A 16143-nucleotide genomic window follows, 5' to 3' on the forward strand; every position below is an offset into this window, starting at 1 on the left:
GGCCCTCTCAGGCTCTTTGGTGGTTCTAATTAACTGTACCCAAGAGTGTTGGAGTCAGGAAGTAAGGATTTAGTGCCACCTGGTGGAGGCTTGGCCTATGTACAAACAAAGGAGCTGGTCCATTTTCTTCATCTGCGTGTGCGCGCGCGTGTGTGCATGTGTATGTGTGCACGCGTGTACACACGCGTGGCTCCTAAGGCACCGTCCACCTTCTTCCACAGTGTGTTTCTCTGTGGGGCTCAAGCAGCTGCAGTCTGCCCTCCCCACTGGCACTTCCTGTGGGTGACGGAAGTGTCCCCACTGGTGGCGCCCCATGTGGTATGCTTAATGAGCGGACAGGAATGGGGCTAGTGTGACCAGAAAACTGTTAAATACAGTTTCACATCAACAACATCCACTTTAGTAGCCAACAGATGACTCAGAGCTACAGTACTGAACAGTTCAACTCCAATATATAATGAGACAGGGTTTCTCTGTGTAGCCCTGGCTGTCCTGGACTCACGCTGTAGACCAGGCTGGCCTTGACCTCACAGAGATCCGCCTGCCTTTGCCTCCAGAGCTCGGGAATTACAGGCCTGCGCCTCCACACCCGGCTCAGGCGGAGATGCTCTTCTTTAAGTACAGACCTGGCATTCCTTAGCTTGGCAGATAAAGTCCTCCTGTGCCTCCCAGCTAAGCCCCAAGCTGTATTTCCGCTCCTGCCAGTTCCCTTCACCCTTCCAAAAGAACCTTACAAGCTCACACACCCATGCTATGGGTCGGCCACAGGACCCCACGTACATCCCTGCTCAAAGGCACAGGGAGAAGATCCTCCCTCTCCGGAGCGTGAGCCGCAAAAGCCAGCTGTCTCGAAGCATGGAGAAAGAGGAGGAGCTGGACGCCAGGGGAGCCACATGCCACCAGGGGAACAACCACGTCTGTAACACACAGATGTGGAAGAGCAGCATCACATAGAACCTTCTACACCAATCCACATACGTGCATGATCAGACCAGCTGCCCACTCAGGAGCCTCACCGGGGGTGGAGGGGGTGGAGCCAGGCCCACTGCACACGCTGATTACACCCTCTACCACTGACCCACGTATGTTGCTGGTGCTCTGAGGGGTGGAGCCAGGCCCAGTGCACACGCTGATCACGTGCTCTGCCCCTGAGCCACATGTGTCACTGGATATTTGGTCCTATTGTGAACCCCAAGATTGTGACCTGTAAAAGCCTGTTTCTTGCTTGGTGTGGTTCAGCCCTGACACACACCTTTAATCCAAGAGCTTTCTGTACTCGGGATTTAATAAAGTTAACCCCAGGCCAAGGGGGGAGAAGAAGCCAGCTGACAGGGGTTGACAGGAAGGAGGGACTTTGAGAGAACGGTACTTTTAAGACAGTGTGGAGAAGAAGGAGGAACTTTTTGGCTTTTAGCTTTTGGCTTTTGCTCCTGCGCTGTTAGCTGGGCTAGCAAGCTTTTGGCTTTTTGCTTTTTCCTCTGGGACTTGAGCTGAGTAGGAAGGTCACCCGGGTGCTTTCTCCACCTCTCTGAGCTAGCAGGTTTTCACCCCAGCATCTGGCTCCTGAGTCTTCATTGGTAAAATTGAGTGAATTGGGATTTTCATTTTTTTAAACAACACTCATTTCCAGCCCCTGTGGTTGGTCTTTAAGTTTTGTTTTGTTTGGTTTGTTTGTTTGTTTGTTTTTAAAGTCTTTTTTAAAGTTTTTTTTTTTTAAGTTTTTGTCTTTAGTAGGTCCCATGCCAGGGCTGGAGAGACAGCTCTGCCAATAAGGTACTTGCCTTCCAAATGTAAGGGCCTGAGTTTGATCCTCTGATCCCACACAGGTTGGGTGTTTGTGCATTTATAACCCGGGTAAAGACGGGGGTCCCAGCCAACCAGCCTGATCACCCAGCACAGTAAAAGTGAGAGACCCTGTCTCAAAATCCAGGACGGATGGAATCCTGGGCAAAGAGATGCTGATGGCCTCCATACACAAGCACCCACGTGCACCCTCAGCCTACACACACACACACACACACACACACACACACACACACACACGCATGCGTTACATACACAAACCAAAAACAGCCATCCCTAGTCCAACGGTGACGGGGGTCGCAACGGCAACCTGCTGAGCTCAACTGAGGAGAAGGGTACTGGGCAGACTGACGGGGAGTGTTCTGAGGAAGAAAGACTCGACCACCATCCCCTGGGCTGGGTGCTGACCGCATGAAGGGGAGGAGGGGCAGAACTGCAGGTCTCCCCCGCCTGACAGATCCAAGGCCCTGCTGCCCTGACGGGCTGCACCTTTAGCCACCTTTTAGCCACGAGCCGAAATAACTCCTTTCTCACCTGAGTTCTTGTCAGGGGGTTTTATCCCAGCAACAGGAAAGATGACAAACACCAACCCAGAACGCTCAGCACTAATCAAATTACATGGACTGGCCCGGACAATGCCATGGCTTTTGCATGGAGGAGTCCCTCGTTCATTATTTCAGCGACAGAGACCCAACATGGTGCCCGAGTCTCACCTCTGCAGCTAAGTAGTTCCCAGTTGCGAGATGTTTAAACCTGAACAGGCTGTTCCACTGCCCCGCACCGCCACGGCAAGGATCGTGGTGAACCACCTAAGAGAAGGAGAGCCTCGTGACCAAGCGGTCCTCCACGCCAGCCAGCACTCCCCAGCGCCACGGACACCGCAGCTAACCGTGTGCGGGGAGACCAGAACCCCCTCACTGAGCAAGGGACACGCACCCCTCCCTGCGGGTGCCCGTGCCTCACACCTGGAGCGCTGTCCTGCAGGAAAAGCCATGAGTTCCTGTCAGGGTTCAGTGGCTCCCAGATAAACTCCCAGCCTTGGGACCACGAAACAAGGGGATTGCCAAAAAGCTCAAGGTCACTGTGTGCGCCAGTGAGTTCCAGGCAGCCGGGGCTGCAGAGTGAGACTCCATCTAATACATATCATCGTCAGGCCGCAGAATCAAAAGGGTCAGGGCCAAACAGCAACACTAAAGCCAGGCACCCTCTGCCACACGAAGCCCTCTCCAGAAGCTGCACAGTGGCCGTCCTTCCTCCAGGCTGTTCTGGGTCTCATTTTCCTGTTACACCGCTTCAGTGCAGCTATTTCTTGTATATTGCAATGTGCAGATCAGTGGCTCCTGCCTCTCCTCCTCCACCACTCCCTGGCAGGCATGTAAGAACGCAGACTGAGCAGGGCCCCCAGGAGCCAGCGGGCAGCGCTCCTCCGTGGCTTCTGCTTCAAGCTCCTTCAAGAATTCCTGCCCTGCCTTCCCTCGGGCATGGACTATGTGTGACATGAAGTGTGAGCCCGCAAGGGCGTGTGCCCCTCCCCAAGCCTCATCTGGTTCTGGTGTGAGCCACAGCCACAGGAAGGAGGGCAGAAAAGATACAAACGTTGGTAATCAAATGTGGAATGTGGCGATGTTTATTTTAGTTCTTCTGCCGGAGTTTAGATATTTCATTTATCATTTTTTAACCTCCCAAATCTGTAAATTTCTTTTTAGGTCACTATGGAAACTATTGTAAAATGTATGCCTTCAAAGCAAGGAGCAAAAGCCAAGCTTGATTCATTTCTACATGAGGCTGAGGCTGGAGGGTCACCCCAAGCTGTGGCCACAATGTCCTTTAGAGCTCAGGCCTGGCTTATTCATGGGGACTATGAATGTCCTGTTTCCTCCACTGTTTAGGACGGTTCCTTAAATAAAAAGCCATCCTTTTCCATACTGTTTAAGTAATGAAAGCTTCAGAAACATAAATGTGCTCTTTCTCTCTCACAGGATCTTGACACATCTCTGGACAACCGGAACTTGCTTTGGAGACCTGGCTGGTTCTAAGCTTGTGGCTGTCCCCCTGCCTCAGCCAGGTAAAACACATTCTTAACTGTGAGCTTCTTCATTACAATGGCGGTCAAAGAAAAAAGCATTCTCTGCTCTTTGTGGCTGTGAGGTGTGCCTCTGCCTACGCATGCCGTGGCTCAGGCGGTACCCCCGAGGCACACGGCTTCTGATCTGATCTGCGCTGGCGAATTCACAGGGGTTTTTCCTTCTCAACCTCTTGATTTATTTCTGCAGCTTTCCAGCGGGTTCCACTGGGACATGTTCACAGCCACAGAGGATAAGCGTGAACTCCTAGGCGTCACATTCCGCCCATGACACCCCATCAGCGTTGCCAGGGACAGAAATGTGTCTTCATCTTTTCATCCATTAGTGAAAGCCCAGCCCCCACCAAGGACAGACCTCTATTTCCCAGAGAGCTTTAGAGCTAGTGGCGGAGGTGGCCGACTGGCGCAAGGTCGTCCGCAGGAAAATGTGCTGCTTCTTCTCGTAGTCATCACAGGTCAGAAATTTCTCCTGCTCCGCGTGAAACAGTCTCACAACGTCGCCCTGGAGAGACAGGAGAAACCCTGGCCTTCAGCAGCCACCAGGACCAGCAGAGGCCCAGCCATGCGTGGGGTGCTCAGCTGTGGTGCCAGTGGCCTTCCTTGACCGGCTACACACTCTTTCAGAGTGCCGGGGCCGGTGCTCGGTGGAGTGTGTGAGGGTGGGTCAGTGTGGAGGGCTTACTCACGGCTTTCAGCACATCCTCTCGGTAGGAGCTGAATTTCATGAATAAAGTGATTTTCCAGCTAGTGTTACAATTAACAGCGTTCACCTAGTAATGCAAAAAAATGTTAAAAAACATGAGATGGCTGACTCTGTGTTCTGTGCCGGAAATACCCATTTCAAACAGGAAAGAAGGAGAAGGCAGTTGTGGACAACACGCTGTTATGATCCTCCATAACGAACATGTTCAATGGACGGTTCGAACAAGAGCTGGTGTCTACCAGATGCCCTGGGGATGCCGCGGACACCAGCAGGACGGCACTCCAGAGAACCAAGAAATGGCTCCACCTCCTCCCTCCATCCCTCCTTATAGCCCCTCCCTTTTTCTCTTCTTCTCTCCCTTCCTTTCCCGTCCTTCTTCTCCCTCCCTCCTTCTTTCTCCCTTCTTCCCTTCCTCTCTTCCTCTCTCCCTCCCTCTTTTCCTTCCTCCCTTTCAGCCTCTTTCCTTCCCTGTCTGCTTTCTTCTCTCTCTCCTTTCTGTCTTCTTCCCTCTTCCCTCCTCTCTTCCTCTTTCCTCTGGAGAAAATCAGCAGCCGTCCCACCCTTCCCGACTGACCGGCCTCACCTCTTTGCAGCCCGGGTTGTCCAGGAGCTCCACGCTGCTGGCATGCAGGGGCTGCCCAGCATTTACAGGCATCAGAACAACTTTATCTCCTACGACGATCTAGGGGTCAGAAACACACTCTGAAGCTCTGTGGGCCAAAAACTTCCCAGCAAGCCTCACTTGCACCCTTCCTCCTGGTCCTGTCATTTTCTACACAAACTGCAGCTTGACTCTTCTCCCTGCGACGCATGTTCAAATCCCAGTTCCTGCCATCACACCCGCTGGTGCCACAGCCTGTTTGTGACAGTGGTCCAGGCCCTTTCCTCACTAGTCTCCATGTTAGCCTAATGACTGGGCTGTTTTCGTCCCCTGAGACCCTGTCAAACACAGTGGAGTCAGTGTCCAGGATGCTCTTCTGCCTAAGCATCAGCATTTCCGCAGGTCAGCAGAGAACACCCCCCTCTGCATTCCCTCCCCACTGCCAGGCACGGGAGCTTAACCCACCATCTATCTCCTAAGCTCACAATTTATGGGCATCCTGACACCTTCTGGATTCAGGAAATACAGAGCAGGGCCTGACTTATAAAAGCTTACGTTTTGTCTGTCCTGGAACTTTTGTTCCCCTCTTATTGGAAATGTCTAAAACCCGAACTGTAAGAGCCTGTGTTTCTTTTAGAATAAGAATTACCAAGGTTTCAGGAAAAAGCACTAAAACCTAAGTCTATGCTGACATTCGTCTGTGCGATCGTGGCAACGCCTGCTTTGCTGGCAAACGCCTCTGCACCTGACTCAGTTCGGGGACTGAGTCACCTTTTCTTAAAGGCAAACACAGTGTGATTTTAGCAACTAGAGAAACAGGCTCCAAAGTTTCCTTAGAAGATGGTTATTATGGCATCTACAGTCCCAGCTGCGGGGCTTTCACTCCCTGAAGCCAAATCAAAAACCTTCTCTTTGCCTGCTTCACACCAATCACATGGTAGAACAGTTACAGGTTAGTTTGATATGTGACTGAAAAGATGGTCAGGACTGAGGACATGTCTACATATCTTAAAGCAAAATACACAATCACATTTTCAGTGTCATGTGACCCTAAGTGGATAATGTTGAGGAGTTGTGTTGCCACAAACTGTTTCTGGAGATCCAAATTAAGCGGAGAAGCCTCTCGAGTTCACTGATCAAGCACAGGAAGGTGTCCTAGGGTTTGGGGAATGAGTACCTGCTTTTTGCAAGACTGGTCTCTAGACCTTGCCTGACCTTCCAAACGTGAGTGCAGGCAAACATTCATATACAGGAAATAGAGATAAATAAACCTTTGTTATAGAGGACAGTTAAGAGGGGCTTGGAAGAAAACAAATGTGCATAAGAAATAGTCCATAGTCTCAGAAGTTCACACCACTAGACACATTGAACTTATTCTCTGAGGAGTGAGGCTTCAGGCCTGAACTGATCAGCACTGTCTAAGAAACTATCCACTTGGTGCACAGCTGGAGGGTGGGGGCATTTTATTTCACATCTTACAATCAGCCACCTCACCACTCTAGCAGAACATATTTTAAAAAGTAAATTGAAGTCCCCAAAGCACTTCTGTTGGGCCTATGCAATGGCCATGTCACAGTCAAGCTGGGACTTCACTGAAGACAATGCCACCTGCAGCTGGCTGCCCCTGCTTTGAAGTGGTACCTGGAACAGTACAACCCTCACAATGGCAATCAGAACACCAGTCCTCAGCTCTACCTATGCCACAAGTGTCAGCTATATCACTTTGTAAAACAGTGAAGTCCACTGACTAGGCAGAATCCCTTCCTAAGCACTACAGTTTTCTACTGACTTAAAAATAATCCTGAGCCGGACGCTGTGACACACGCCTGTAATCCCAGCACTCAAGCAGGCAGAGGCAGGTGGATCTCTGTGAGTTTGAGGCCAGCCTGGTCTACAAGGTGAGTCCAGGACAGCTAAGGCTACACAAAGAAACTCTGTCTCAAAAAATCAAAATAACAACAACAACAACAACAACAACAATAATAATAATAATAAACAATTAATAATAATAAACAATTGTACTTCTTTACTCTTTTCAATCTATTGTCAGTATAAAGGAACCTTGTCTACTCAGGTCACGATTAAAAATGAAAAAGTAACTACTCAAACATAAGGAGGATTGTTGGGGATGGTTTTGTGCACTGTGCATTCAAATGCTGATTTCTGGATCCAGAGATCTGGCTGCAGTCCAACAATGTCACTCCTGACTCAATGCTGTGTCAAAATTGTTCTTCATCACCTGTGATTGATTAATCAAGAGCTGAAGAGCCAATAGGGGGGCAGGAGAGTTAAGGCAGGACTTCTAACTCCAGTGAGGAGGTCCTAGGTGGGGAGAGAGAAGGTCATGAGGGAGTCACAATGAGGACTCAGATGGAGCAGCGGCCAGGGAAAGACTAAGATCGCAGGTAACAGGCACGCGGCTGGGAAGAAGGCCGGGCCAGGTTAGAACGGGTCAGATTCGAACAGAGGAGCATCTGGCCAGCTTGAAGCTTATTAATAAACATAACAGGTCTCCCTGCCGTTGTTTGGGAGCTGCGGCAGGCATAGAAAAGCCCTGATTTTACAGAGGATAAGTAGGAATGGAATACTGAAGTTTTCTGAGCGTCCTCAGCGATTCTTTTAGTAACTTAGAGCAACCAAGGACTTTGTACATAGCTCAGAGTAAAGGGAACTGTGGATCCGCTTTCTTCAAACTCCGTGTTCCTACCTGTGCACCTTCCTGCACTTAGCACAGCAAACAGCTTGTGCTTGGGGCTGCCACGGAGCTCAGAGGACTGCTTCCTGAGTACAGACAACCTAAGCCACCATTTCTCACTGCTGAACAGCAAACTGTGATTCTAAACTTCCTTTAAATGTTGCAGCCTCCTCTCCATTTAATATACCCCTGCAGAAACTCAGTCATGATTAAACCGCTCAAAGGGACCGTGCTTGCAGCTGCCTTCAACACGACAGCAGGCTGGCGCCTCAAAGCGTTGCCTATTCTCAGCGAAGACAAGAGTTGCGGTACAGTCGCTGCGCAGCTCACACAAGGCTGTGGGCATGCCAGCCTTCCTCTGCAACCTGCATCACACACACACTGCACACAGGTGGACAAACAGCAAGGAGCAAGGCGGGCTACGTGGAGGGCGTCCAGGGAAGGACAACTCACTGCCCTGTGACGGCCACGGAGGCAGGGGCTGCAGTGAAAGGCTTTTGCTCTGTCCCAGTTGTCTACGGAAACTAATCGTCTAAAGGAGCAAAGTACATTCAACTCTCTGCTGAGACCATCAAGCGCTGGCAAGCAGCGGAGGAGGAGGAAGGGGGAATAGGCAGTGGGCCTAGCCTGAAGGCTGCGGCTCAGTCGCCATGTCATAGTCTTCCATACTTTGAGCTTAGGGCTCATTGCTGTTTGGTTGCCATGGACCGCCTCCAGCCTGGGGCTGCAGGACCGTGCTGCAAGGAAAGACATCCCGGATGAGGGGAGCTCGCACAGCCTTGAGGAAGTGAGAGTTGATTGTAATTAACTACACATCCAGAACAGAGACGAACCATGCTTGCTCTGTGAGCACCAGCAGCACACGGGCAAGCACTGCCAAGGAGTCCGGGGCAGTCCTGCATGCCATGCGGCTCCAGTCTTACCCAAGGCAGGCGTCACCAGAACACTTATCAACCCAATTAACCATGGCGCTCCTGTCCTGTGGAAGTGAACTTGCACTGTAAAATTCCTGGAAAAAGAGATTCTCCAGAAGAAGACATTTCGAACACACAAAATACCCCCAGACACACTCAGGAATGTTGATCCTGAAAACTCGGACAGGGGGCTTCTCCCTCACTGCCGCCAGAATTCATGTCAGCCTTCTCCGTGGCAAGCACTGATCCTGGCATCTGCAAGGAGTCGAGCGTAGGAGCGTCTTCCAGGCGCTGAGGACTACGGCAAATGTGTCAAACCCTTAGGCAGCTGTGGTGCTGCACAGCTGAACCCCAGCAGTTGGAGGCTAGCGCTGAGGCAGGGGGACAGTGTAAGCTAGAGGCCAGCCTAAGCTACAGAGCAAGTGCCAAGTCAAGCAAGAGTATCTCGAGACCCCGTCTCAGTGAATAAACCAGATGTTTATAAACCAGCTGTTCCTATGGGATTATTTCACCTTTTTTCCTCTTCTACAAAACAGCAGAAAAAGACCTAACCCGCACTTCTCAACCTGTGGGCCGCAGCCCCTCTGATGGAAACCACAGATGTTTGTGATTTTAACAGTGGCAAAATCACAGCTATGAGGGAACTTGAGGGTAACTGTACAGCGGGGTCCCCACAACCTGGGGAACTGTGTTAAAGGGTCGCAGCCTCAGGGAGGTTGAGAGCACTCACACCACCACAGACTTTCCAGAGCCCACTCTGTAGTCATACAGCGAGAGGCTGCCACAGCGGCCTGGGCTGCTCGTCCGGGGCAACACCGTTAAGACACTGAATGGAGCGCTGTCACCAACATTCCCTGTTCGCTCACAGGGCCAGGCGCCTCGAGGCCCTCCTGCTTGCGAGCCAGCTCAGTCCTGACTAAGGAGGACAGCAACCTGCCTCTCTGAACAGGCTTCACACCCAGGCTGGAGATGACTCTGGCCTGTGACTCTTTTGGTGCATATTGTAAGCAAATTCATTTAGTCTAGTAAAAAACCCTAACACAAAATTAGTAACTTAGAGCAACCAAGGACTTTGTACATAGCTCAGAGTAAAGGGACCTGTGGATCCGCTTTCTTCAAACTCGGTGTCTGTCAGAAAGTGCAATGACCCATATGTGCAGAAATGCCATAGTGTGACCGGTTCTTTTACGTTAACTTAGATAGCTTGGAATTGGCCGACGACTGCATTTCCCCTCTCTGTGCGTGCTTCCCGGGCCCTCTGAGAACGTGAGGCGGTGTTTGCCCCCTCTTGATCTGCAATGCACATACGTTGTCGCCCTCGCTCCTCAGCTTCCAGAAGGGGTGGATGTAGAACCAGGAGCCCTCGTTCCCCGCAGCGTCCAGGGACACGCGCATGGCGTTCTTCTCCAGCAGCGCAGGCAGCCTCTTGTTGACGGTCAGGTACTTGTTGCTTTTTATGTGCAGCAGCTGCAGGGAAAGACGCGCATTAGTGCCTGTATCCTCGGCCTCCTCGGGGGCTTAAGTCCGTAAATCCGCACACCATGGTGTGTGGTGGAGACAGACGCAGGACCTGTCTCAAGGCTCGGCAACCACCAACTTTCCGAGTGGCCCCCCTCGCCTCCAAGAGTGATGGTGACCATGTGAGAAAGACGCAACACCTTCACCTACCGAGAAACAGCAGGCTGTGACCAGCCCTTCCTGCCCCGCCTGAGGGGTCCCCCAAACCCCACCTGCTACCCACCCTGAACAGCACAAGAGCAGCATCTGCTAGAGAATGCCCATGGCTCCTCCACGCATCTGAGCACTGTGCCTTGACAGTGCTGACCTTCACTCCGCAGCACCAACAGAGCCGGGGACGCTGGCCTTTCGGGGAGGACTGCTGGCCTTCCACGTCTCAGAGGAGGCAGAAGAACCAATCCTCGCCTCCTCCTTCTCCACGGTGCTTCGGACAGAACCTTCCCCAGCCGTGAGCTTACTGAGCAGAAATACAAAGATAAAGCAAACCCCCATCTATTTTCAAAATCATTTAAAAAAAAAAAAAAGGTCATTTTGGTGCCCACAAGGTGAGGCAAAAGTCATTTTAGAGCAAAAGGCAAATCTTTAATTGAAAAATAAATCATCTTTTTGCACAACTCAAGGCCCTACCATTGAGTCCTCTTGAAATAGTAAGGGCTTGGAAATCCTGAGAGACAGCTCCACAGAGCTGCCTTCACAGCCAGGAGGTCCTGCGCTCAGTCCCCAAGTTAAAAAGTCAAAAGAGAAAGCAGGGCAAGGGGACTCACACTTGTAACTCCAGCATGGGGAGGTCGAGTCCTGGGCTCCCTGGCAGCCAGCCTACCTGAATCCACACGCTCCAGGCCTGTGGGAGACCTCATCCCAAAAACAAGGTGGAGCAGCTTTAAGCAACACACCTGAGCCGGGCTTGACTCCAGGCTTGCACACACGTGCACACTGCCACACACTCACACTCACACTGACATGCTCACTCACCCTAGCACACACAACCTCAAGCCTGAGTAGGTGCTTTCATGGTCCACATAAAAGCACAAGGTCATCCCTCATCTGAGAAGACAGCCGTGTGTGCTTGAGAAGTGAGTGACCCAAACTCCAGGGGAGGACACTCTCCGGAAGTGTGCACACCCACCATGCCGGGAGACACACTTACTGAAGAGGCTGAGGGTCCTGCCCTGGGGACAGCTTTGCCCCACCGCCTGGCTCATTGCCATGGTCGGTGACACAGTCCCTCGCGGCGATCACCGGGAGGGACCCGAGGCCACTGCTGACCGTTCACCCAGCATCCTCTCATGACCGCTCGAGAGAACACTTCCCTGGGCTCGATTCTGCGAATGGCTGTGTCTCTAGACCCCAAGTGGACGCTGCTGTGTAGACTCCCCGCCGGGCGGTGACACACTCATTCTCCGTGGCCATGCAGCAGCAGGACCACTCCACACTTTCCAAACAGGTTCTCTAACGGAGCCTCCCCGCCGCCGCCTCCGAGTGATTTTTGTTCTTTTTAGAACACGGCGGGGCTCTTATTAGCAAACAAACAAACAAGCAAACAAAAGCCAGAAAGAGCCAAACGGAGCAGGGAAAGGAGAGCCGATGGTGCAGGAGCCAGGAGGACTGAGGCCCAAGGAAGGAAGACTCCCTGTGTTTGCAAAATCTGCCAGCGTCCCCTCTACCTGGGGAAGACACAGCGCCACCGTAGGAGGCAGACCGGCCGACCAGCCAGGAGCCATGCCCTGCAGGCCTTAGAAGGGCCTGGCTTTGTGTGCTAGTTTAGGCACACGCCCAGAGACCGCTAGAGACCGCCTTTCTGATACAGCGGCGTGGGCTTGCAGGCCTGGGGCAACACGGTTTCAGAACCTACCTGGTACACGCCTGTTCACTGAAAACGCCAAGCTAGTTATCAGCCCCCACCGGAGAACACACACCACACACACACACACACACACACAGACACATGCACACACACACCACACACACACCACACACACACACACACACCACACACACCACCCACAGCACACACACCACATACCATACACACACACACCACACACACATACACACACCACACACACACACCACACACCACACACACACCACACACACACACACACACACACACACCACACACACACACACACACACCACACACACCACCCACAGCACACACACACACACACACCACACACACACACACACCACACACACACACCACACACACACACACACACACATACACCACACACACACACACACACCACACACACACACACACACCACACACACACCACACTCTCTCTCTCTCTCACACACACACACCACACACACACACACACACACACCACGCTCTCTCTCTCTCTCTCTCTCTCTCTCTCTCTCTCACACACACACACTCACGGCACCCCGGGTGTTGGTGGGCTCCCGTGTGGTAACTGGCGAGTCACCCACAATGCACTGCTCTGGGGGCGGAAGGAGACTTACCTGTATCACGTTGCTGTACTTGACGGTCTCCCCCAGAAGCTTCCTGTTCTCTGACTCGTTCTGTCTCTGCTCCAGCTCGGCGGCGTGCTACACGCGGGCGGCGGGCAGTGGGTGTGGAAGCAAGCGGGACAGACGGCTTAGAACAAGGACAAAGCAGATGGCGCCGCTGGGGGCTGGACGGGTGGGGGCAGGAGCTGAAGGAGGTAATGCCAAGTGCGGGGTGGGTGCCAAGGCAGGGTGTCTGTGCAGCAGGGGCTGTCCTGAAGCTGGTCTTGTAGACCAGGCTGGCCTCGAACTCAGAGATCTGCCTGCCTCTGCCGCCTGCTGGGATTACAGGCGTGCGCACGGGCCCAGGAAGGAAGTTTCCTGTCTCTGAGGGCACCTGGACCCCACGCTGCAAACTTCGCAGCCCACGGTAAAGGCAGCCACGCTGTCTCAGCCACGCCACTCCCCAGAACTTTCAGTTAAGCAGAGGGCTCTGTGGAGTTAGCATTCTTCTACTATGTAACGTGACACTATTAGAAAAGCGGGTGAATTACCGTCTGAAAGCGTAGCTGTGAATTCACAGAGTGCCTGGCATTTACGTGATACAAAACTTAGTACTGTCAAGTTCATACTCAGCCAAACCAGACCAAAAAAAATCATCCTTTTTCTCCATAGTCTGTTAGGGAAAAAAAGGACTCTATGGAAGAAAATACAATTAGACTTAATATCAGAGATTTTTAATTAGCTCTCATTTGGTGAGAAGCTTAGGATTAGTCCCACACACCTTAAGAAACAGCGTGGAGCTGTGTTGTCCAGATGCCAGGAAGGAAGTGGGCGCCCTACCCGAGAGCCCCCTGCCTCGGCACCCTGCCTTCCTTCGCGTGTCTGAAGGCTCTGCACCCGGGCGCCCGGCAGCCCCGGAAGGGAGGCCGCACCTCACCTGGAGCTTCTTCAGCAGGGCGGCCTCCGTGTGGCTCCCCTGCTTCGCCTGCTTGGCCTTCCAGTACTGCTTCTGGGCAGAGTAGCGGCTCATAGGGCACACCTTGAACAGGCAGTCTGGGGAAACAGAAACAGCCGTGAGCTAAAGCCCCGGGTTCCTACAGAGCCTTCGCCAGCCTGGCTCAGAGCGCCGGCGAGGAGGTCATGTCAGCCGTCCTCTGAGCAATTCCAAATTCGCTCCATAGCATCCTCTGCAGGCACCTATAGATTTCGTTAAAAGAGACCCTTCTTCGTTCCGTGTTAGGGACCATCCTGGCTAGTGCTCAGGAGGAAAGCAATGAGCTGGCAACAGAAGGCAGTTCGTATTTTAGTTGGCTTTGGGTTTTTGAGACAGGGCTCAGGTAGCCCCGGCTGCCAGCCATCTCGCTTTGATTTCCTGATGCCTGAACCTCTGTCTTGCCAATGATGGGACGCCACCACACCAGGCCTGAAGAGGTGTTTCTTAATTGCCATAAGGGATTTGATTTTGCAAAGTGGACAGAGTGAGCTGGGTGTGGCCCCTGCACAGGGCAGCACAGGGCTGGCCCTGGAGGCACGGGTGCCGGTGATCCACCCCGAGGGTAGAGAGCTGACCCTGCCTCGTGCCGATGGCAGCCCTGGCTGGCCTAGCTGGCGCAGAGCTGGAGAGCTGGCCCTGGTGGTGCAGATAACGGAGAGCTGGTGGACTGAGCAGCTCCCACCCAGGCCCAGATCCAGGGCTCTGAGTTGACCCAGCCCACACCTATATTATCTACAAAAGGCTGGGATGAGCGAGGGGGAAAAGTCCTGAGAGCCGGCTGCAGGGTCTCCATGACACACGGCCACACCAGGATAACTGGGAAGGGTCCCTCTGAGGATCCATTGATGGTGTCACAGAAGGCAGGGCCTCAACCAGAACATAAAGCTCTGCGATGGACATCTTCAAGTGAAGATGTGTGGACAGAAGGATGTACTGTAGGACACACTGACACACTACAGCTTCCAAGAGGGGATTTTTCTACCCTCTGGTTTTGTTTTTGGGGTGTGTGTGTGTGTGTGTGCTATTTTGAGAAGGAGAAGTTGAAAGGGCAAAGGGCAGATATGAGAGGACAGGGAGATAAGTGGGACTGAGTTACATCATGTGAAATTCACAAAGAATCAATAAAAAAGTTAAAAAATAAAAATACCAACATGGATAAGTGTTGGTTTGGTTTGGTGGTGAAGAGGCTTGAACCCAGGACTTTGAACATGCTAGGCAGGCAGTAAGCTATAGCTCCACTCCAGCTCCATAAGATACAAGAAAGAACAGCTTACATGGAAAACAGACACATTCAACCGGCTCGGCCAGGCTGGAGGACGGTGGCAGCTGCTGACTCAGAGGTGCCTGGCAGTCTCTTCTGAAGATGGGAGGCTGCTGTTGAGACGTGTTGTCTTTGGCAGAGAGTCCTTCAGAGCTCAGAAATTATTTCCTACATATTAGCAACTACAAAGGGGACTATACAAAGTTTTTGAAGCACAAATACTAAGGTTGTTCACAAGCCCAAAAGAGCCTCTCTGAGTCCATGCTGTTGGTTCCTTCGACAAATATGAGGCAGTGACAAAGCTACACTGTGTTGGCGCAGCAGAGGCACGAGCCGGCAACTCCCCAGAACCGAGCGCTGGGACCACGGCCGTCCTCAGCCGCGCATCCCGCCTGGGAAGGGACGGGAGGGAAAGGTCTCTCCGTTCTGCTCCACACCTTCCCGTAGCTTATCAAAGGGGGCTTTTGAGAGAGAAAATACATTTGTTCTGTAAACTTCAGATCACCTCAACGCCACTCCTTTGAAATGGCATCCTTGGGAAGCTAGGAAAGTGTCCGTGCAGACAGCCTTGGGCCTGAGTGGAGCTGGATCGGTTGGGAAACACCAACCACCCAAGCTCGCTCACCGTCATCCCACACAGCCGTGTGCCTGGGTGTCAGGACTCGGCCCACCTCAGGGTGCAAGTGCAGAGCAGCAGAGCGGCCGCCGTATAAGAAGGCTAAGACAGCTAAGACAGAGGAGCGAGGCTGGCCGACAGCACACGAGCCTCGCCGGCAGTGAGACCCGGTACAGTTCCTGGCAGGAACGGATGGGCCCAGCCACCCAGCCACCGCGTGCCTGGCCTGAGGGCCCAGCCGCCCAGCCGCCGCGTGCCCGAGGGCTGCAGGCAGGTGAGGGCAGGCGCGAGGTGGCTGAGTGAGCAAGCCTCCACCATCCCTCCTGACGGGCAAAGCCCTTTCCTGTCGGGGCCTCAGTTCACTGCCCCCCAGGACTCTCCCACGGGTGACGCTTTATGTCAGTAAACAATGGGTGCGCAGGACGGTTCAGACCGTTGGGCAAACACCTTCTGCGGGGAAGCTGTTACAGGGGAGTGACGCTTAAGTGGCGGTTT

General features: G+C 52.8%; 1 protein-coding gene across 6 annotated transcripts in view; it reads right to left on the minus strand.

The window, feature by feature from the left end:
* The window catches only part of Itpr2 (inositol 1,4,5-trisphosphate receptor type 2), a 323374-nt gene that overhangs the window by 255533 nt on the left and 51698 nt on the right, over positions 1 to 16143 (minus strand). For 5 of the 6 annotated variants that reach the window (XM_060384484.1, XM_060384490.1, XM_060384489.1 and 2 more), the window contains exons 3-9: positions 13715 to 13830; positions 12790 to 12876; positions 10108 to 10266; positions 5173 to 5271; positions 4573 to 4656; positions 4242 to 4388; positions 2517 to 2612 (exon numbers count right to left, since the gene is read on the minus strand). In XM_060384484.1, the coding sequence (XP_060240467.1) occupies positions 2517 to 2612; positions 4242 to 4388; positions 4573 to 4656; positions 5173 to 5271; positions 10108 to 10266; positions 12790 to 12876; positions 13715 to 13830 (788 nt within the window). The remainder of the gene's footprint in view (positions 1 to 2516; positions 2613 to 4241; positions 4389 to 4572; positions 4657 to 5172; positions 5272 to 10107; positions 10267 to 12789; positions 12877 to 13714; positions 13831 to 16143) is intronic. The other variant, XM_060384487.1, reaches the window with a different exon arrangement.

Source organism: Meriones unguiculatus, chromosome 5, assembly GCF_030254825.1.
Source record: "Meriones unguiculatus strain TT.TT164.6M chromosome 5, Bangor_MerUng_6.1, whole genome shotgun sequence".
Lineage (NCBI taxonomy): Eukaryota > Metazoa > Chordata > Mammalia > Rodentia > Muridae > Meriones > Meriones unguiculatus.